The sequence below is a fragment of the Excalfactoria chinensis genome, chromosome 2 (genome assembly GCF_039878825.1).
Source record: "Excalfactoria chinensis isolate bCotChi1 chromosome 2, bCotChi1.hap2, whole genome shotgun sequence".
NCBI classification, from domain to species: domain Eukaryota; kingdom Metazoa; phylum Chordata; class Aves; order Galliformes; family Phasianidae; genus Excalfactoria; species Excalfactoria chinensis.
Window position 1 is genome coordinate 109,961,320 of NC_092826.1, and position 24,412 is coordinate 109,985,731.

General features: G+C 32.9%; 1 protein-coding gene across 2 annotated transcripts in view; it reads left to right on the forward strand.

Annotated features, from left to right (window-relative positions):
- The window catches only part of KCNH8 (potassium voltage-gated channel subfamily H member 8), a 154,614-nt gene that overhangs the window by 64,461 nt on the left and 65,741 nt on the right, over nucleotides 1–24,412 (forward strand). For both annotated transcript variants that reach the window (XM_072328773.1, XM_072328772.1), the window contains 3 exons: nucleotides 4,003–4,134; nucleotides 11,967–12,094; nucleotides 14,350–14,590. In XM_072328773.1, coding sequence (XP_072184874.1) covers nucleotides 4,003–4,134; nucleotides 11,967–12,094; nucleotides 14,350–14,590 — 501 coding nt within the window. The remainder of the gene's footprint in view (nucleotides 1–4,002; nucleotides 4,135–11,966; nucleotides 12,095–14,349; nucleotides 14,591–24,412) is intronic.

Below are 24,412 nucleotides of genomic sequence, written 5' to 3' on the forward strand. Positions count from 1 at the left end.
TTTTTTTTTTTTTTTCTTTAGCATTCTCTTAAGGTCTAGATTCACATGTATTTGAAGACAAGTTCTGCAACATAGCAAAATGAAGCAGTTTATGATACTTTTTACAGCTTACTTCTGCCCTCTTAGGCATATGTAATTATGTTAATGAAGAGTGATTGTTTTCTGCCACAATACTTTTTATATCCATTGTAGGAGATATTTACACCTTCTTTTTTCTTCAAGTATTTGATTTCTGTAAAACATTCGATTTCACTGGTCTAGTACATTACATATAGGTTTATAACTTCATAAAAGGGCTCTGCTTCTTGATTTGTCTTCGTCTCACCACAGATGGAGTTCCATCACAGAACTTTTTCATTTGTAATTTACTGCCTTTGGCTGATAGACGGGCAGCACAACCTAGCAGAACCTGGCCCAGTGTCTGTCTGGAAAGCACTGAGGCAAGCAAAGTCCTGTTTGAAGAGAAAATTGGAAATTGGATATGAATTGGGTATGACCACTGACGTTTGATGCACTTGAAAAAAAAAAAAAAAAAGGGGGGGGGGGGTGGGGGGGATGGGGGGGGGAATGCCTTAATCTACTTTTCCCACACCATATTACTGCCAGGCCTGAAGTGTAAGGATAAGATGATAGTTTCACATCAGTAACACTTGTTCTAAGTAACTCATATTCGTGTGTGTCTGAGAAGGTCCTTACTGCAGAAAAGTAGTTAGAATATTGAACAGATGGCTGCAGAACTTAATTATTCTGTTAAGGACTTTAATAAACTGACAATCAATAGTACCACTAATATTTCTAATATTGCCATATTTCTATACTATGTTACCACTGCAATCCTCATCAAAGAATTCTGTTCTGAGTTATGCAATGGGCTTTGTCTGAGATGGGCATGGCTTAAGATTGTGTGAGTACTGTTGCATGCTGAGCACAGAAAGTCATGAATAAGACTGACTCTCTAAGCTTGTTACTTGGCTTAGGCAGTCCTCATTTTCTAGTGAGAGGAATGCTCAGCTTTAAAGATGAGTGCTCTAATGGCAAGGTTTACTATGAAATCTCCCTCTTAAATTCCTTGCACGGATGAACTTTTTGTTTTGATTTTAGTCTGAGGAGACTTCTAGCTGTCAGAGTGAGGAAAGATAGAAAAGCAGAACGAGGGAGTGACCATAAAGCATTCCATTTTTATGTATATATAAAATGTGGAGTATAGCTAAATTGCTTTGTGATAAGATTATGCTTCATTTGGTCTCCTTTCTCCTTTCCTGTGATGTACTTATATAAGCCTTGAGGATATTAAAATATATTTTAAACCACCAGTTCATAATGCAAAAGAAAAATTAGGCTCTTCTTCAAAAAGCGGTGGCTTGGAGCAATAAAATCTGTATATAAATAAACCTCCATAAGAAATGTCTTTGACAGACTACTCTTGGCAGTACAGAAAACCTTTGTGTGCACAATCAGAAGCAGGGAAGGAATTTCTTTCTCACAGACAAGGTTGAGCAAAAGAAAGGTAATAAAATTGGGCCCTATTTTTTCAGTGAGTGGAAAGTTCTTTTGTCTTATAGCATTATATGATGTTGACTTTCAGTAAAAGCTGTATGGATTGCATTGGATCTGTACATTTTTCTAAGAACACTCATCTATAGCAAAAGGTAGCACATTTCAGTTCCTGAGTGAAATCACAAACTGATATCATCCTGACCTAAACTAGGTCATCTCCTCTAGTCTAGAAGGATATTTCATATTAATTTGCTTTTTCAGAGTACTGGCAGAAAGCCTAAAAGGGTCATCTTTGAAATTCTGAAGGTATTGTCAAAACAGACAGCTTTACTATACTAAACACTCACCTGGAACTATTTGTGAGTCAGTAAGTATGTGCACACATCAGATACTTGTTTTCTTTAGTTGTGCACACCATTTCTTAAGCTTATTTCTTTTGTTTAATCAATCAAGATGTTTTTGAACATATTTACAGAGGAGGGGAATGAAGACAGGTGATGAGATATGATAGAAGAGACACATCAAAAAAAAACAAACAACAAAACAAAACATATGCATTATGATATGTAACACTGCAACTGTTTGTCTTTATTTCTTTTCATTGCTAACTTACAGTGTTGTAAATACTTCCTTAAATATAAAAATCTACTATTTCAGTTAACAATACCACATGTGCTTTTTAGCATAACTGAGTAAGTTTTGTATGGATGTGGCCCATGTCTCTAACTTTCCGCATTAATGATTAATGATTAATCTATGTATATGTGTTGGACAGACAGAAAAGAATAAGATATGTTTCTACTCTTGGAGATTGAGACAGATATTTAAAAGAACATCGCTACTATCAGTATTGTTAGATGTCCAAATGAAAGTACTGCTAGAATGAGTGCAGAATGTAATTTTAAAAGAAAGAACCACTTCAGGAGTTATAACAGTGTTCTGTAGATACTTAGTATTCTGTTTTGAAGTGAGAAAGTAAATTTGCTTAGTGATGACTTAACCAATGATGTCACCCTCAAAAAACTACTTTTTGGAAAGTTTAACCAGGCTTTAGAGGAGCAGATGTATGTTCTTTAATGCATACTTCTAGATCTTCATTTATGGAAGTCTTTCTAAAGGAATGATACTCTTTCACGTCCCAGTGAAATTCTAGTTCAAAATTTAAGTTACAAAGGTGAACTGTGATCTTCGTGTGTCCAGTTCTTTTTGCAGCATTCAGAGTCTGGAGGAGGGAGGATAGACTTCTTTACAAGGACACCTCCAGTTTTCAATTAATCTTTTGGCAGTAGACAATAGTGGTGGCACTGGTTCAGGGTACTTTTCATTTTTTTATTTTCTGAATACACTTTTTTTAGTAAATAAATGCCAATAGTAGTATGTGGGAAGGCACATGATTATGGAAGCATGGACACATCTTCAAATATGAATTTTAAACCAAAAAAGACATACTTTAGCATTACTTACACACCTTATAAATAATATTAGTAGGATGATGGTGGTTGGAGGCAGTGAAAAGCCCAAAATCTTGGCACTGGACTGAGTTATCCTAGAATGGATGGGACTGAAATCCAGATCTGAGATCCCACTACCCTCTAAGCACAAAGCAGGACCTACCCCTTCACTGCCTCCCATTCAGAGTGGTCTGCATTCATGGCTAACCTATGAATAATGTCAATGGAACTGAATAACATAATTTGCAAATAGGTGTTGTGATAAAATCAGGAAGAAGAATTTAATTTAAGTGGCATAATTATTTAGCAAGTCTGGGAAATTAAAGGTTAACAAAAATTAAAATTATTGCCGAAACAATTGTTTTCTAAATTATGTTTTAGCAAGCTGACCATTATAGATAGTAATGAAAACTGATATCAATTTTACAGATGATGTATGGCATTATAAATCTCACCTATGATATGCAAAGAATTAATTATTTCTTAGATTATATTAGTCTGAATCAAGCATTTACAATTTCTATTCTAAGTCTGATGTCTGATTAGTTTAAATATCTTTGAATTAGTGGAATGATGCTCTGAATATCAGGTTCCCTGTCAAGAGATTTTAATGAGTATCAAGTTAGATGATTAAGGTAAAATGATTCTATAGTAAACATGAAAGCTTCAGATGTCAAGTTAACAAAGTGAAAACTCTTCCAGTAAAATAAGTAACATCAGTTGAGAGTTCAAAGGAAAGTGTGGTTTCAGAGGAATAAGCAGCTTCATTAAACTCCATTAATGATCCCTTTAGATAAATTTTGCATTTAAATTAAGGCCTTACTTTCAGAGAGAGCAGTATTACTGAGCTTCAACCAGTGATGAAAAGAGATTTACATGAGCTGAACATCTGTGATTTCCTGACTACTGACCTCCTAAACAAGATTTTTTTAACATTTTTTTTTTATTTTTTTTTTTTTAGAATTACATTAGTTGTAGATTTAGTCATTCACTTTTTCCCCCATCTCTGTTAAATGACAGATGTTTGAATTAAATTCCTTCTTTATCCTTACAGGGTCTTCATTCTGGTGCCTATTGGATATTGTTCCTATAAAGAATGAAAAAGGAGATGTAGTACTATTTCTGGCTTCTTTCAAAGATATAACAGACACAAAAGTGAAGATTGCCGCAGAAGACAAAAAGGAAGGTTTGTGTGAATTGAAACAAACATTGATAACTCAGTTTTTTGGGTGTCATAGATACACTGCTCTCTTTCACACGTTGTCCAGTACAAAGTTTTGCTAGAGCCCCAAGTAATAGATTAGTATATATAAATCTTATATTTTTATATATACATATAAAATTATAATCAATATATATGTAGTATAAAATGGATCTTAACTATTAATGGCAGCCCTGCCCACACAAGGGTGGTTGGAAATAGATAATCTTTAAGGACCCTTTCAACACACAGTAGGATATTTTTTCCTAACTCTGACAACCTTGCAGTTATGAAACTTTTAGGAAATTATTTTGCTAAAACATAATGGATGGAATCTCAAACAGGAGAGACTGTTTGAACTCTGTGCTCTAATGGCTAATTTTTTGTCCTATGTGACATGCAAATTTTCTGTATACGCTTACTAAGAACTCACATTTAATATGCCAGTGATCACTTGAAATAGGTGCGTGACTGAGAATTTGTAAAATGACAGCTACTGTTTATCTGCTAAAAATTTCATAGTTGTATGCTTAAGTTTGGATGGGTTAAAATGATCTCCAGCTATTGATGTGCGTTCATGTTAAAGTATAAAATGAAGCAGATTTTAGCTCATGTTTGCTGTTACACAATTTTAAAGTTAACATTCCTTTTAGATATCAGATGTGTAATGACTGGGGAACATATTCATGCATATCTTCATTACACCAGCAAATACCCATTCAGTTCTCTTTGTTGAAGATTTAGGACTTCAGTAGTTACCATGAGATTATGACAATTAATATATGTTTGTCTTGCCTATTATATCTTTAAAGCATACACATCCAACTCATTAGTTTTATGGTATTGTTGCCCTCTTTTTTTTCCTTTAATAAAAAGTAATAAAGAAATTTTTTGTTACTTATATACATTAACAATATTATATATTTTATATGCTACCCAAGACAATTCTTCTTCATTTAATGCAGCCCAGGCAAGCCAAAAGGCTGGGCACACATGCTTTGGAGTGTAGAACTTATTTCTTCCTTTGTTATTCAAGTTAAAATCATGACTTTATTTATGGTTTTATTATATGAAGATGCTGCTTTATATCATAGCAACAAAAAGAAGGACTTTGTGGGGGAGCTTTGTCAAATATCCTGTTTAATATAAGAAAGTGAAGCAAGATTTAACAATTTATTAAAAATATATTGCAAGCGATATATTTTAATTTTATGTAAATCTACCTAGGAATCTTAAAATAAATTTAATAGTATATTGGTGTTTTGAAAAACATTCAAATTCTTCCTAAACAAAGTGATTATCTAGTCTTCAGTGGTGAACATAACCTTAGAATAACTCCTAGAAATAACTGATTCTTCTTCACTTAGTCCACAGCTGCTAACAGGCATGTAGTATATACCTCATATGAACAGAAAAGTGGGTATGTGTTCTGTTTAAACGTATTAAAAAATATTTTTAATGTTGAGTGAAATCCATTGCACAGTGATCAATTACATTATTAGATTTAATTTTCACAAATTATATGGATAAATAATATTTTTACTTTTTCAAAGGTTAAGAAACAAAAAAGGAAATGTATAGATACATTCCATGAGATACAGCTTTTATGGTACTTTTGGTTTATCTTGTACACTTAGATTATATGTATGGGAAATCATTCCAAGTTCCTTTAAGTTCTAAATTTCTTAGAAAGCTTACCTAAAAAAATTCCTTCATATTCCTTATTTCCTAAGTCTTCTGTAGATCCATTGGCATTTCACCAATATTTTTTATTAAGACATTCTCAGGTTGTATCTCCAAAAGTCTTTTCCATGCTCACTTTCTCATCTTTGATATTGTTCTTCTCTTATGTAATATCTGCTATCTCTTTATACTTTCACAATAACATCTTCCTGAGATTTGTCTCCTGGCTTAATGGAAGCTGTTTTATTGTTTTCTTTTTTTACTTGTGGATTGTCTCTTTGTTTTACAGACCTCAAGAGTTCATATCCTCTTCAATTACCTGCAGAAGTTTTGTTTCTTTTGTCTCATCTGTTCACACAACTTCAGTTGCTCCTTTGTGCCAATTTATCTGCAAAAGTCCATTTGATTTCCCTTTACTCAGCCCAAATGGCAGGAGTTGTCAGTGACATTTTCTTTTGTATGGAAAGTATTATCATAAAATATAATACTCGTACAATATTTGTTTTAAATACAAATTAAACAGATTTTTTTTTTTTTTTTTTTTTTTTTTATTCTTGTAAAAACAGCCTTTTCAACCAGTGGATAAAGCTATTAAGTTTGTTCTGAGACTTTCAGATGAGAAAAAGGGAAAAACATATACAACAGTCTTTAAGAAGTGTTGTTGCAATCACCAATTCTCGTGTGCCTTTTTCTTTTTTTTTTTTTTTTATTTCCTAAACCTAATTAACCATTCTTCTCCACCCCTACCTGATTCACCATTCATTGTGGCAATGTTCTTAGAGCTCTCAGTTTTTCAGTACTGTCATTTTGCTTTCAACATTGCAACATTCAGCACAGTACAGAGAAACCCACGCCTGGCACAAGCATTAAGGATACATTTCACTAGCCCTCACCTTACTGCCAATGCTCCTCCTAATGCAACTCATGATGCTGTTGGCCTTTCATACCATGAGGGTACATTGCAGGCAGGTTGATGTCTTTCAGAACCTGCAAGTTTTGATTGGCAAGCTGTTTGCCTGTTATTTGACCCCTGCACTGTCCTGTCATATGTGTTTATTTCTCCCTAGGGATTACACCATCATGTTCCTCCTTGTCATTCCTGTTTTAAAGGCCCCCTTATCAAGTTAGCCTGCCTACTGGCAAACATGTTCTTATCCCAGTAATAAATATGAAAGAAAAGTTGGAATACCCCATGGATAATACTCAGTTACAGTGTTATGGTTTAACAGGCTGACCTTTTCTCACTACCAATTAAACCTTAGGCCTGTACGAACTTCATAGAAATCAGCTTTATTTTGATTATGCATCATCTGTTGGAAAGAGGGGGGACATTATTTTCAGTGTACCAGAAGTGAAAAACCCTGTGTCAACCATTTTGCATTACAGATTTTTATGTAAAAAATGTCTGTTGTGTGCAGGGGTGGGTTCTTATATGAAAATTTGTAACATGTAGATTGATTATTCTGCCTAATTGCTCTCAGATACTTCCTGACTGTTTAAGCTACAGCAGTGAGTATTCAGAGCACAAACTTTAGTTTCAGAGCACCTTTTGCCTCTCAGGAGGAAGTCACCTAGATGTACATTATTTAAAGCTGGTAGAATTGTTTCAGGATGCACCATGCAGTTCTGTTGACGCAGGAAGTGGGATGGAACAGTTTGACTCCTCAGCTCAAAGGAACTGCATGCTGTGGAAACCTTTGTCCTGCAATAACTCTATTACATCTTCTCTGAGATGACTTTGCTCCTGGCTGACCATCAGAGTAGGAAGGATTTGTGTCTCTTGCCTTCAATAAAGAGAAACTGCTTTCATCCTGGTTAGTGCATAAGAGTCGAAACACCTAGGGGACGCTTAGATCTTTATTACTGAAAATGCAGATGAGCATATAGATTTTTTCTCTCTCCCTTCTCCATACAAGCAAAAATATTATCTCTGAGTCTTGAATCTTTAGAAGTGTTGATCTTTGTGGCTATAAGTTTAGCTTTATACCAAGTGTTAACATGAGTGGCTATTTCTGCAACCCTCAGAGCAGCACAGAATATGTTTTGAACATGAGAAAGAAGAAAAAAAAGGAAAAGCAAACTGTGATTCTAAGGAAAATATTAAGAAGACAACATGTTGTCTGAAATATATTGGAACAATGTTAAGATATATGCATTAGCAACCAAATTGCTCATTTGACTCATTGCATCCTACTAAACTAAGGAAAGTATTTCTAGATTTCTCTTTTAAGTCCAGTTATAGATTATAGGTGTTGGAAGAAATCTAGAGATTGTTGAGTCCAAGTCCCCTTCTAAAGCAGCTTCACTAGAGTAGGTTGAACAGAAAAATGTTTGGGAAGGTTTTGAATATCTTCAGAGAAGGAGACTCCATGACCTCTCTGAGAAACTCGTTCCAGTTCTTTACCATCATAGTAAAATTCTTTCACATTAAACATTTTGTTATTCAGTTTCGTGGTTTCCTGTTGGTTGGACTTGGTTGATGACAAACAGTGTACAATGTCTGCAGAGTTTCTTTTTAGACTTCGCTATTCAAAGATTTCAGACCACCAGCAGGCATCATGAAAGAAACAATGAATATGTTTAGTAGGTGCATTGCCAATTAGAAAAGCTCTTCACGGTTTTGCATGTTGTATGTTGTGTTTTCAGTTTTTGGGTTGGAGGGAGTTAGCTTTGAAAACATTTATAAATAACTGTCTTCTCTGTTGAGAAGTTTGGAAAAGTAAGAAAAACCTTTCAAGACATAGCCTAATGTTTTAGAGTTTAGGAATTAGAAGACCATGAGGATTAGAATTCATATTGCACATGTACTCCGTCTTCAGATATACAGGTGAAGGGACTTGGAACATTTGAAGAATTCACCTGTAGTTGCAGCTATACTAAATGCAATTCATGCACAAATGGAGTTCTCCTCAGAGCAACTTTGAAGTCCTGTAAAGACTCAGTAAAAATGTCAGTTAAAAGCAAGTTAGGCCTTGCTGTAGCTAAGACAGTTTTACAGCTGCTAGCTGTTCATTGTACCTTGTATAATTAAAGTTGTAAAACTGTTTTATAACCTTTCTCTTTCCTGTTATGAAAATCCCATTCCTTGAGAGAAATGAGAGTTTCTTGGCATTCCAGCAACTGTTTGAAACCAAAAATATTATTATTTTTTAAACTGATATGTATTAGCTATTTCAACTGTGTTTGAAAAAAAAAGAAAAAAAAAAAAAGGGGGGGGGGGGGGGGGGGGGAAGGAAGGAAGGAGGAGAATAGGAAGAGGAAGAGGAAGGGAAAAGGGAAGAGGAAGGAAAACTCCCATGACTTGTCTTTGGGCAAGTTGTCCTAAACATGATAACTTTTAATGAGCAACAGATTTGGATTTAGAATCTTAGTGAGGAAACTATAATTTACCAGCCCCGCTGATGAGATGGCAAAGAAACTTTTTTAGTGCAGTAACAGAATAATTACGTTGGAGTTTTAATCTGTTACTCCACTATTCCAGACCGTAACTTTTCAGGAGAAACCTGGGAGAAGATTTTATAAGGGAAGTAGTTTAAAATAAGCTTACCGTTAGATTTCTGTTGGGCCTCAGTCTGTTGTTAGAAGTAGCTGAAAGATGTTTGTCTACTTGGATTTTTATTTTTCTTTCAGTTCTGAATTTAATAAGATAAATACCAGCTTCTGAAAAGGAGCATTTATTTTCTTATTTAGAATTGTACATTCTTCAATAATCAAAATGTGTCTGTTTGTCCTGTTCTACCTTGTTGTTCATATTGGAATTTCATTCATATTTTCAGAAAGTAAATTACTTCCATGACAAAATTTTCTTTCTGGGAGATGGTATTTCATGCTGTTTCAGCTCATCAATGACATATAGTTTTAAATAAGGAAATAATTATAAAAATGTTTAGTTCCTCTGCTAACCTATCCATTACTCTGTGTATGTTAGCAAAATAAAATTTTTGTTTGTCCCACATATTTTCCTCAGACTTCAAAAGATAAGTTTTCTCCTTATCATTGTGCTGTACCTCTATGCAGATCTATTTATAGAAGTATAAGTAAGTATAAGAAGTATAAGTATAGAAGTATATATACACTACTGAGCAGTTTATTTAGTTACATCTCTCACAGAATACTGTAGAGCCACTTTCAGTCTAATATTTTTCTTTCTTTGTTTAATGGAGGTCTTATGAATTTATTTGATTTGTTGAATTATGGAAGAGTGTTCAGAAATCTTTGTATGGACTTTCGCTATTCATTTAAATAATTGATATGATTTCTTGGATTTTCCTATCTCACATATAAGAGAAGTTAGGTATTAATCTTTCATTCCCATATGTACTTGTATACAAATCTTTTCTGTGGTCATGATCCACGATAGTTAAGTATGCCATACCAAAATCACGTGGAACAGATTAACCCATCCGGAACAGGAAAATTTAAATAGTGAAATTAATTAAGGTGTATCTTATTGTAGTAATGTATAATTTCTTCTGATTTTTGCCTAAGGAATAGATTTTATTTTATTTATTTATTTATTTATTTATTTATTTTTTCCTGAAGGGACAAGAAAAGTCTTAAGCCTCCTCTTTCTTTTAAATGTAAATTTGATGCTTCATGTTCTTGTAAAACAAAAAATACCATCATTTAGAAAAGCATTTGCATTTTCCTGTGTTTTTTGTGTGCCTGACAAGCTCATAAGAATTCTCAAGATGTTATGAGAGTACAGTTGAGACTGACAGAGAGGAGGAGTTGTTAGTTTCTTTTCTTGAAAAAGTCTTCTGAGATTGTCACAGGGGATGATTATGTTGCTATAGTTAATCTCATAAAATAAAAAAATAAAAAAACACCACCAGTGCATACAAAAAAGCATAACAGAGAAAGGCATTGCAAGGTGTTAAAAAACATATTGCCACTTTGCTCATCAAAGAAAGGGGGAGTTAAGAGGAACTTGTAAAGCATCTTCCTATTTTAAGGTAGGGATTATCATCACACAGGGATGATGTGTAGAAGTTCCAAGCAATAGAGCCCCTAGCCAGCTTTTTTAAAATACTAATTTATTTCAGCAGTTGAGGAGATGAGAAATCCTTTCGATTTTATGTTTATCTCATACTCAAAAAACCAGGCATTTAAAGAACCTTCCTGCTGATGTTTGGATTTACTGTATTGTTGTTTTGGTGGAAAAGTCTAGAAAATGTCTGCCATAAACTAATTTTTTTTTTTTTTTCTCAGCCTGCCTTATATCATATATGAAGCATGTTTTATTGACTAATTTGGGAGGCAGCAGAACGAACTGAATGGCTTCATGCAGGAAAAAAAAAAGAAAAAAAGAAAAAAAAAAAAGGCAAAATAATAGAAAGAAAGAAAAGAAAGAGAGGCCTACAGAAAATTTTAAAGAGACGTTTAAAATGAAATGGTAAAACTGTAGTACAGCTACCCAAACCTATAGTGGAAACCTAATTCAGCAGACTCAGCTGTTTTGTTCAGAGAAGCAGATAAGCAGTATGCTTTTATGTAGACTTTAACATTTTTTATTTAAATTTAGTTCATGTTTTATATAGTTTAATCATTAAGAGATGGAAGTTTAAAAAGATTCTATAAGTATTCTCCAAATATTGTTTTTAAAATCCAAATGAATACATTGTTTTACTTGTTTGTTTTGATTTTGTTTTGATTCTGTGTTTTCTTTTAAGAACTAAATCCAACAGCTCCCCTCCCACCCTACTCCCCTCCTCCCCCCCCCCCCCAAAAAAAAAAAAAAAAAAAAGGATGGAAAAGAGTAGGAACTATGTAGAGAAATTTTATGTAATCAGTCTTACCTCTGGTCAGAGGTTCTTCTGAACCAGTATTTTATTCATGAAATCATATGTTGCAATTAATCATTTCTGAGTTGAGCAAATAGATTTAACTTTTAAAATGTAAAAGTGCACTTTATTTGCCTTTCATGAGAGGGATATATATGTATATTTCAATTTGCAAGATATTAAAACCACACATATATTAAAACCACATATATATGGTACAGCAAAACCACGTGTGCATAATCTATAAATTTCATCTTATTTTTAGCAAATTTTAAAATGTCAGTAGCTCAGTTCTCAAAGTTTGAAGTGCATTTTCCTGATGTTTAATGGACTCTTACCTCTGTACTACAGATAAATGGAAAGGAAGAGGAAGAGCAGGCTCACATTTTGATTCAGCACGAAGACGGAGTAGAGCTGTACTTTATCATATCTCTGGACACCTACAAAGAAGAGAGAAGAACAAATTAAAAATTAATAATGTAGGTGTGATTCTTCTTTAAAAAACAAAAACAAAACCACAAAAAAAACCAAAAACACACAAAAAAAAAACAAAAATACCCACACTTTGTACTGTCATTTATTTTTTAAAAAACGCATTATAAAAGTGTCTTAATCATAGCTTTATCATAACAAGATGAGCAAAGCATACTTAAGTTCATTTCTGTCTACTTCAGTAGACCACATGTATCAATAATGCAATTATTTATTTTACCTCAGGAACATCCCAATATTAAGTTAATCAGAACTGTTTCTCAGAAACAGTCTTTCTTAAAATCTCAGAACAGTATTTAGTTTCTTATTTGTATTTCACTGGTATCAAAATGGCCTACTTCAAATCAGGTCCTACATTATCCCCTTTGACATAAAAGTTTAAAATGTAAGTAAAAAGACAAAATGTGGAGAGGAACTCTAAGTTAAGGGAACTGGGATAATGAGATACATACAGTTTCAAAGCAGATCAAAGAAAAACAGTGTCCTGAATCCATTGACTTGTGGTATCATGATCTAACTGCAAATATTTGTTAAATGACTTTAAAAATCTTTGATAGTGTCTTTTTATCTTGAGGAAAAAGCAGACCAAGGATATGTATTGTGACCACTCTGAAAAGCTGATCTTTCTGCTGCCTTTTATTTGTCACCAAAATTAAGAAAGAGTGAAGATACATTACCAAATTAGAATTGAATAGAAGAAAAGTTTTGGTTAGACTGAGAACCTGAGAATACAGGTGATGTATGTACCTCAAACAAATGTACAACAGCATACACTTCAACTGAGTGTAAATGTTAAATGTTAACAACTGTTGTAATAAAGAAATTTGCTAAAAAAATGATTAAACGTTAAAAAAAAAAAAAAAGGTTTTAAAAATATAAATTTAAACACAAAACACAAACTTTGGAAAATATGGCCATAGCTCTTTGATTAAGAATGGACTGACACTAACAACAGTGAGAATTCAGTCCCTCTGATTCATGAATGAAGAAGGTAAGGATGTCAGTATTTCAAAAGAATCAGTCTAAGCAAAAAGATAAGATAGACAAGGTAAATGTAATCAAAGGTGTGGTCATGCTGTTGTATTTTTATATGTGAGTAACATGATCAGAAGTAATCTTACATTGCTGAATAAGTGGCATTTGTTTTGTGAGTCTTGTCATAAATGGAGCAGCATTAAACAAGCATAATGACTGAGCAAAAAAAAGTTATTAGTGAATAACACGAGACTGTTGATGAAGCATATGCTGCTTTACATCAGAGTAAGAGGTTCTGCTAAAACTCTGGAGAACGAAAGCAAAGTATTTATAAAATTTGTGTATAGAACTGTAGTCTTTAATGTAGACCTTTGCTACTTCCACCATAAAGTCTCGGGTCTCAGGATGAAATGAGACATTATCTAGCAGGTCTGAAGTCCTATTATAATGAATCTACATCAGTATTTTGTTTTACACCAAGAATGTAATTTTCAAGAAAATTATTTTCAAGAAAATATTTTTCACATGCCTGAATCCGTCAGTTTTCCTTGTATGTATATGAGGTTGCTAGAGTTAGAAAACTCATAATCAATCACATTTATAGAAGTGGCTGTGATGATCATCTTATACTTTAAAATATGTAGTATGACCTTTGTCATAACACCTGAAGGCTGCCACAAGTGTATAAGTCATGCATGTCAAATGTGAGTTGGAAGCAAATTCAAGCAACATTGGCTTTAAGAGTTAATGAAATGTACAGCTAAAATGTGATATTACTTCCATAATTACTTCTCCATTTTTTATGATAATGCTTTCTGCCATGTATTACAGCCACTTTTCACATTTGAAAACAATGCTTCATTCATTCTGATAAAGAGATATCCTTAATGTTATTTGAAGTGCAGGCCTGAGTCTGTCTCACTTGTTTGTTTACTACAAATCACTGATTTACCAGATGAATAGTATATTCAGCATTTGACACACAAGATAATATTTCTCCCAGGAAACAGGAAAAACTCAGAGAATGTATCAAAGATTTACATTACCCATCTGTTAGTGGTACTGATTGTACAGCTTTAGTTCTTGTCTGCATTTGACCTTCATATTTCTTTGACCTATTTTGGGAAATAAATAAATAAATAAATAAAGTAAAAATAATAATAATAATAATAATAATTAAAAAAATGCTACACTGGAAGAAATGTTGGCATGATCAAATTATTATTTTTTTTTTTTGTCTCATACCATTCTTTTTTTCTCTTTTCAGAATGTTTTTGTAGATAAACCAGCATTTCCAGAATACAAAGTTTCGGATGCAAAAAAATCCAAATTCATACTATTGCATTTTAGCACTTTTAAAGCTGGCTGGGACTGGCTTATTTTACTGGCAACGTTTTATGTTGCTGTGACTGTACCTTACAATGTTTCCTTTATCGGCCATGATGAGCTGTCTACAACTCGAAGCACAACTGTCAGTGACATTGCAGTGGAAATTCTTTTTATAATTGGTAAGATATATTTGGAATTTTGGGGGGGTTGAGTTGTTTTTGTGTTTGTTGTTTGTGGTTTTTTTACTTCTAAGTTTTAGTGTGATAGGAGAAATATACCTTCATGATTTTAAAGAATAGTGTGATAGAGGAAATATACTTTCATGATTTTAAAGAAAATGAATTTTAGTTGTATAGTTTAAGATTTTATTTGAACTTCTGTTTAAATACTTACATACATTACATTGCTTCAGGTAGTCTTGCTGTTTCTCAAAAAGCAGTTTGAACTTAAGTTTCACAATATTTTTCTTTTTTACCTTGTGGATGCCTAAGAGTTTCTTAAAACACCAGTCACAGAATTTGCCCTGGAATTACAATGAAGTTCTTTATAACATATTCATATTTATAATATATTCATATTTTTCTCTTAATTGAGTTTTGTAAACGCTTATAAAAACACAGACTACAAGTTGAAAATCACTAATATTGTAAGATTAAAACTGTTATTACAGTAAAGCTAATATTATGATGTTGATATTCTATACTGACAACTGGAATAAAATTTAAGATGTTGCAGCTTGGCATCTGGTCCTTTCTCTAAGCTTTTATTTCAGTGACCTTGTTTAATATTTATGTCTCCAATGAATTAAAAGGAAAACAAAGTGATGCCTAATAGCAAAGAAAGTTTGCAAAGGAATTTTGTATTATCTTTTATTCATTTCTTTATGAACCTGAAAAAGAAGCACTGGCTAGGGTCACATAGAGATAGTTGTTTTTTGTTTTTTTTTTCCCAAAGTTATTATTATTAACACTAAATCACTTTCTGCTGTCACACTGACAATCAGATCTTTTGAAAATATGCATGTGAAGAATGTGAAGAAAAGCAAAGCTGAACATGTCTTTATTGAATGTGAAAAAGAAATAGGGATTATTCTAATAGGTAAAGAAAATGAATAAAATAATAAAAACACTCTAATATTTAACATTCCTTACTACTTTACTTTTTTCTTTTTTTTTTCCTGGGGAAAAAAAAAAAATAAAAAAATGACAGCAGTGTTACTATCCTCCCTATGAAACCTGAAGACTGAAAGTAAAACATTAAATATTAAGCAACAACTCCAATTGCCCTTAGTTTAACAGAAGCTTTTCTTAGGAAAATTTTGAGGAGTTAATTTAACCTCTCTGTTTAATATAGAAAGTAAAACCCACAGATACACTGCTGATGGAACAATCAGATATCAGGATGGATAAACATTTGTATTTTTTCCTTTCTGTATTGATTTTCTGTTATGCTTATGGTGCAGTTTTCCTCTTTGTGCTCACTATTACATCTTGGCTGACTTCCAGGTTAACACAAGTGATTAGTATTGAACTACACAACAGTGTTGCGGTAAGAAATCTGTGTTCTGCAACATAGATCACAGAGGATTGGTTTTTGTGCTGTTCAAAAAAAAACAAGTTTATGACTCCAGTGAGTCATAAATGACTCCATGATCCATTTTAAAGAATTCAATATGAAATTATTCCACTTGATCTACCTGGGAGTCTTTTTATGTTTATGAAAGCCATAGACTCAAGACTAAGATATTTTGCTAATGGTTGTATCCATAATCACACACAGGTGTAGATAACAAGTCTGTGTTATGAATTTGTCTGTTAGAATCTGAGCACATGAGAATTTAATATGGGCTTATCTAATTTATGTGCTGTAGAGTTCATTTGTAGCAACACGGATGATGTGTTGCACAGTGCAACTTTTATATATACATATATATCCTTTGCTTTAAACAGAATTGTAATATGTCAAAAGCAATGGTATGTCTATGATCAATAAAATAGTTGGGTAGAAAAAATAAAAGAAAGTTATTCTATCAATTTTACTTGATATTTTCTGGTTAGACTGATAGCTCCATCACCCAGGAAGTCAAACTGTGTTTATAACCAAATACATTAAAAAATATATATATGTTCAAAATGCAAGAAAATATTTCTTTGAATAGCTAATGTTATTTGTAAGCACAGACACTGCACTATAACATAATATTTTTTCTCCTCCAGTTACATTAATGCCTTATTTTTTTCTAATTTAATCATGGAAAAGGGTTATGGGCATTCAGTAAAAGATCATACTGCATTTAAATCTCTGTGTTAAATTTAAAGAAAATCGTGTATTTATATGCTGGTCCCTTGTTCATTAAAATATTGAGTGAGAGTCTTTGAACCAGAGTAACCATGTTAAAAGTGGTATGATTAACAGTACGCATCACTTTAAATTAAATTTGAGGGCACCGCAGCTCTGCCAGGAACATCTTTGATAAATGATCTGTGTGCTCTGACAAAAGTTAATGAGAAGTGTTAAGCAAAAATATGACATTTGAATTGGTCGATGAGACAATGCCTGAGGTGGGGCCTTCAGCAGTTTTACAGTCCTGTAATCATGACTTGAGGCATTACAGCTCTGTAATCATGGATTGAGCAACAGGAGTATATCTTCTCTGATTTTATTGAGATTTCTTGGAACATGGAATAACATTCTTTTTATGCATGCACCTCATTTAAACTCTTATTTGGATTAGGAAGGTCCTATTCTTACCTGTGTTATCAAAGGAAGACTGAGAATTTTTTCTGGTAGACTTTCTTACATGCCCTTTTAAGGAGAACAGCTGCTCTACTGCATGTAGTGTACCATTTCTGTGAACAAATAAATCCAGTACAGAAAGAAGATAAAAAATATGCAGATACATGAAATGAGAATGAATGTGTCCTGTAATTTTGACTTGTATTGACTTCACTGACTCTCTTGTTAACTGAGGAATGATACAATGATTTTGAAGAATAGTCTTCTTCATAGTAGTTTCTATGGTGCTACTTTTTGTATTTGTGATGAAAACAGCAGATGACACATCGATATTTTACTTACTGATAAGTAGTACTTAGCTCAAGGACTTTTGGGCTTTTTATAATGCCCTGAAACTGTGGAGGCTTGAGCTGCACGAGGAGCTGAGTGGGGACACAGCTAAGTGACATTACAGTTTCTCTGGTATCAGTCAATTGATGATCAACAATTGTGTTTTCTGTCACTTTCTTCCCTTGTTGTTGTTATTCTTTGTCCTTTCTATCCACTCAACTCCCTTTTTTTTTTTTTTTTTTTTTTTTTCCTCATCCCACAGCTTGTTGAACTTTTGTCTATTTGATACTCTTCTTTGTCTCAGGTGCAGTGAGAAAGTAGTTATGTGATGCTTAGCTGTCTACCGGAGTTAAAGCACAGCAACTTTTCTTGTGGAATGGTGAAATGCCTCAATCATATGACTGATATTTCCTCACTCTATGAAGTTGCTATTTCCTTTATTAATGGGTAATTAAGAAAATTACCCATGCAGAAACTTTTTCACCACAACTGTTGCAAAAATATTGTGTGTGTGTGTGTGTGTGTGTGTGTATGTTTTATTTGTTTGTGTTTATTCTGTTTTGTTGTTGTTGTTGTTTCTTTTTGTTATTAAGAATGAACAGCACATATTTTAGAAATATTTTTAGTTTCTGGTTTTTATTTCAGGACTCCAAATTCTGTGCTTTCCTTTGAAAAAGTCAATATATTGTATTTTAATTACTCAATATGTTCATAGACTGAGTCTATTTTTAAAAGGCAGAGCGTAGCTAAATTAAAAAAGTCCAGAGATTTGTAATTATTATAAAGGTTGTGGTATGTGATGCTTTTGTGAATAATCAGGTATTGTAAAAATGAGACTACAGGAGATTAGATAATCGCTGTTGAACATCCTTATGGGTAATGAGACCATACTGAAAACATAAAATCACAGGGATGAAAATCAAGAAAGTGGATTAAGGAACATAACAACTCCTTTATTTTTTAAGCTCATGGTCTTTTGGTCTGCTTTATGATACTGAGATTTGAGTTTTTGTCTCTCACTGCAATAAAGCATTGCCAATAAAAGCTCAGTTTTACTTATTTGCATGCTGGTCATTCTGTGTGTCTCAGCATGGCTACAGTAGAGGGTGTACAGCAACTTGTAATTGTGGTGTTGGTCTGAACACACCATGCCAGCACATTGTCCCCAACTGTATTACGTTCCTGGAAGGAGTGTTTTTTCTTTCTGCAATATCCATTCAAATCACTAACACGTTCATATTTTAATGTTAATGGGTAATTTGCCTAAGTAAAACAGTTCTGTCTTCATTATCCCATTATAACCTACTGTAGGAACAAATAACAAGGAAGTGCAAATCAGTGTGTCAGCTACAGACAGATTTTGGAAACTAGTCCTGCTATGAACCATCATGTCAGAAAACAGATCTTGCTCAGTTAAAATCACTGAACACTTTGTCAATATGTCAGACTATACTAGAGCAAGGCTGAGAACATAAATCAGAATGCTGCCATTGAGCCGAGACCATGCCATTCCTCATATGCTGTTCAATGATCAGCATATTAGTGTCCAATAATGAATAAAATTTCTTGTAGGAAAAACTTGACTGGTTATACACGTTATTCCAAACTCAATTGTGAGTATTGCAAAGCAGAGCCTTTGAATTATATTAGACATTAGCAGAAACTTTCAGAGGTCAGTTGTGCTACATGAATGTGATTCCTTGTGAGGCAAATTTTAAGAAATAAGAGCTTTAAGCAATGCTTCAAATATTCATCTGAACAGATGTTATCTGACTAAAGCCATGAAACCTCTGAAAAAGATATTGTAGGGGAGGTATAGCAAATCTCTTATATAAGATTCTCTTTCTTTGTGATTGTCTATGCAAGTCTGACTGAGTTGTTTGTACATCAGTCTGGAGTGCTAACAGCCAGGACATAACATTACTTGTGGTTGTATTCAAAGAGGAATAAGAGGGATTTACCTGTTAGCAATATTTTCTCATTTTATATGTACTGTTGCTTAAGGACTAATTCTAGCCTTTAAAATAAATTCATATAATAGATAAACTTTTTGTTAAAGTTATTTTTACCACTAGTAAAGTGGCTTTCCTCATGTTGGTATGGAACTTCCTATGTTCCATTTTGTTCCCATTACCCCTTGTCTTATTACTGGGAATTGCTGAAAAGAGCCTGGACCCATCCACTTGACACTCGCCCTTCAGATATTTATGAACACCGATAAGATCCCCTCTCAGTCTTTTCCAGACTGAACAGCCCCAGGTCTCTCAGGCCTCAATTCATAAAGATCCTCTTAAGGAAGAAAAATTTTGATCAACTTATCCAGTCTTAAATATAATGCATTATATTTCATCCAGGTATTATTCCAATAAACTGTGCTTGAATAAAGCACATTTTTCTGAATAAAATCTGCTCTTTTCAGTGACGTGAAATGAAGGAGAATTTTGAAATCGCCTCATTTATGGCTTATAAATCACTCTTTATTATCACTGTTTGCATTTTTATCATCAACCTGAAGAACTGACATCCTCTAGGATTGTTAGTTTAAAATATTTCTTATTCTTGCAATAAATTGGATTGTAATTTATTATCTGAAATGATACAAGCAGCTTTTGCGTCTTCATTTCTAAATTATACAAGAAGTATTTATTGAATATAACTACTTTTTCTCTGCAAAAAATAGTTATATTTGGTTTTCTTAATAGAAAAGCATATTTTTGTTTAACAGCTACAATTAGCTACTTTAAGATTTATTGTTTTAGAAAGTGTAACTTTCTTTAATATTTAATTCCAGTTTTTTTTTTCTTCTAAGCTTTATTTGATTTCATATATGCCTAGATTTCTGAGCAATTGGTGTAAAATAAGCATTATTTTCTTTCCCTAAATAAAGCCAATATTATCTTCCTCACCTTATCTTCTCAGCATCTAATTTAACACAGTGAAACTGATTGTAGCAATACATGTTTGAGAAGACATGATGAGTTGAAAAAAAAACAGTTTTCCATCAGATTTACTAGGAATATTTATTTTAAAGATGATGTAGTAGAAAATTAAAAAACAAAAACAAAATAAACAAAACAAAACAAAACAAAAAACAGTAAGAGTTAATACACAGACAGATAAATTGTTCTTCAAGCAATATAGGACAAATATTTCCGGCAATCTTTCCTAAAAGCAATCTGGTCTGATTCTGATATCATTATTTGTATGTAATTAAATAACACTGGCTTAAATTATAAGATAAATCAAAGAGTTTTGGTTTTGGGAAAGGTATAGCTAACTAAAGGCAATCAATATCACAAAATAAATCATTAAAAAAATACAACGAATAAAGGAAGAGCTGCCCATAACATCTAGGAGAGGGAGGTGATGTAGGAAACTGTCTTCTGTGAAAATCAATGGAGTTAAGAAGCCTAAATTATCTAGATATCAAGCACAGAATTGAATTACTATAGTCTAATAAGAATTCATGCATCATTAAGTCCTTTGGTTACTGCTTATTTGTATTCTATTTGCCCTAAAGTGCAGAATTTTTCAACTTTATTTAGCTCACAGTAGAAGAGAGGTAAAAAGAATTATATTACCTAGTATTTTCGGTAGTCAAAAAGAGTTCCATGAGAAGATACTGAATCAGCTGACTAACCCTAAATTCCTATTCTGCTGTAGCTTGATCATATTTTTAATACCAGTAGGCTCTGTTTAAACAAACAAACATAAGGAGAAAAAAAAAGTTGGCAGATGAAAATCAACTGCTTCAGTTAATATAATCCTGTTTATTGTTAAAGTGGTTCAGCTGCCTTGCAAATATTTTATCATTGGATTACCTCTTTTTTTATCATTATTATTTAATTATATAATAGGGATTAAAAACTGTGATTATACAAAATATATTTTAGAACTTCGCTTCTGAAATTGGAAATAGAAAACTCTTGTAAAAAAAACAACTTAAGTACTTATAGTTTAAATATTATTTCACAGTTTTCACTTTTTTATATCATCTAAGATTGCAACTTGCATTAAGTTGAGCCTCTGACTTTTTGCACAGTCTTTCTTCTCTTCACTGAGCACTAGTATAAACTAGTATTTTCATACTAATGACTAAGTGGACATGTGTGTGAATTTTGTCATGGTAGAAATATTTAAGAGAATGGTTTGGAAAGAATATGATCTCCTGCAGAACTTCAAGAAGACTCACAGAATGGTTCAATAGACCATTTGAACTGCCTACTGAACCACCTGAAGTTCCCAGCAAATTTATTCCCAGCTATGAAATACGTGGTCTATTAGTGTGAACTGAGCACTGCTGGGGTTCTGGGGCATGGATTATTATGAGAGGAGAATGAAATTCTGTGAGTAAAGAGGCTGAGGGGATACCTTATTGCTCTCTTTCAGTATCTGAAAGGTGCTTACAGTGAGAGTGGGGCAAGTCTTTTCTCACTGATGACAGGTGAGAAGGGATATGGTATCAAGTTGTGACAAGGTAAGTTTAGGTTGGAACGTAAGCAACAGGCATATGTAAGGAGGCTGAGTAGATGGGGAGGTAAGAGATTTGGCTAACGAGCCTGAGCAAGAACAGCTTTCATTTGAGTGATTTGTCACTCATTTGCCATTACATTTTTCTTAATGTGAAGTGATTCTGCATAATATGATGATTGAAACTGGAGCTGAAATAGCTGAGAAATATCTATTTAAATATTCAGGAGGAAAAAGTGGGGTGAGTTGTTTGAAACCTGTTGACTAGCAATTCTGAGTTGTCTCTGTGGAGTGCTGCCAGGTCAGGTTCACCTTTGTACAGTGTCACTGACTTGCTGCTTTTTGGACTGAAGAATTTTGTTTCTACTATGCTCATCAGTTCATCCACACAGCAGCAAACTTGAGCAGGATCCAAAACCTGCAGCACAGGTCAGAACTGGCCTAAAGTGTAGGTTTTTGTTTAACAAAATATGTGTATCTATGCTAAAACAAGTCAGAAGTCTGTGGAATAAAAACACAGCCTGTTTTATATATGAATTAAAAGCTGTTCTTATAGACAACAGCATAGCCTAAACATTAACGGTTGGACTGGATGATCTTTTAGGTCTTTTCCAACCTTGGTGATTCTATGATGGATTATCTTGATCTTTAAGTTGTGTGAAGTCTATTCTTTGCTGTGTAATTGTAATTAATTTTGAATTAACCAACTTAAAATAAGAATCTGGCTTTTGCCTTATGAAGAATAGAGAGACTGTCCTCCCCTCTCTCTTTACCTCAAAGATTTTAATGTAGAAGTAATATTTTAAAAGTTGTAACCTAGTGAGTCAACAAATTACACTATTATTAGATGTTACTCTTGCTTTAGTTTTAGGTAACTTTTTAGTGGTGTTGCTCATATCAGAGTCTTTATTTACATTCCTTGTTCTGCTTTTCTGGGCATATGACATGATCTGTGTATCTTACAATATTAATTAAAATGATGTTTTTCTAAAATAAATGGAAAAAATCAGTGAGATGACTTTGCTTCAGAAATATTTTTATACAGTAATAAAGCTTACTAATATATGGATTGTTCACTACATTGTTACAGCATACATATAGATAATATATTTAACATATACCTTATAGAACATTTTTGAACTAGTTAGTCTCCAGAGTTATTACATTCACTTCATTTATGCTCACCTTATCTCAGGGCATCCATAACAAAACTTCAGCACTTACTTTACTAAGGAAAACTGATAGTTCTGATGCTGTGGAGCTTTTTGGACTCTCTGAGGTGTTCTATTATTGATACTTGAGTTGAATTTCAAACTGCGCTTTGATAGATTAATGTCATCTGTAGGTGGAAGCTAGTGCGCAGTAAGCTAAAACATATAGAATATAAATGTTATATGCATGTTATATAAAATTGTTACATAAACATTATATATATTATTAATTTGTTATATATATTATTAAATATTCAATGGGTATTTTCAGAGTAGGCTATTGTGCAGGTTGCTGATGTTTAATCCTTGTTTCAATTTAATCACTATCCTTGCTGCTCAAAGTTTTAATCATAAGAAAACAAGAAAGAAGTAAAAATAAAATAAAATAAAATAAAATAAAATAAAATAAAATAAAATAAAATAAAATAAAATAAAATAAAATAAAATAAAATAAAATAAAATAAAATAAATGTTAATGTTCCACGTTTTAAAGAGCAATTCCCAGAAGACTGAGGAACATATCATCCCTAAAACTAAAATCTTCTGGGCTAAATGCTCATTTCTAAATTACTGTTAAAGATTTTGTTGTGCTTTTAGAAGTAGTTTGGCTTAAGAGTTCTTCCATCCCTGTCCCTCTCTTCTGCTTCCTCATTTAGACCTTTCACAGAGCAGTTACATTGTCAATAGAGTTGTCCAAAGAAACTCTTTTCACCCAAGTACAGCTTCCAAAGCTGTCAAGAAATAAAAGATAGATCATACTCAGCTGCTTCCCTCTAGACTTTTATTTAATGCGTTGGATGCAGAAAGAAGCACTTGCCATTTTTTATTTGATTTTATGTATCTGTAAAAGTTATGTGGAACTGCTTTCCTAAATTGCTTTGAAAAGAAGGCAGAAATGCTGTACAGAAAATAATCTCTTCAGACTTGAACAGTGAATTGCATATGTACATTGATAAGCCTTTGGTACAGTTGATGGCTTATGGGAATTTAAAGCAAGCAATTATCTCCTTTTCTGTTAAAGCTTTAGTTTCCTTAAAGATACTAATGTGCAGTAACTAAGCAAATCCTTTTTTTAACCTTGGTAACTACAAAATGGATGTTTCTGAGTAATGAAAATGTCTCGGCATTTTTTTGAAGAGCTCGTGTCATGAGTTGGAGAAAGTGTAACATTTCTGCATGTTTTATTTTTTCAAAGCTCTGTAATTCGAACTACTGAAAAATAATTTGACTACACTGCACCCACGTAGAGCTGAA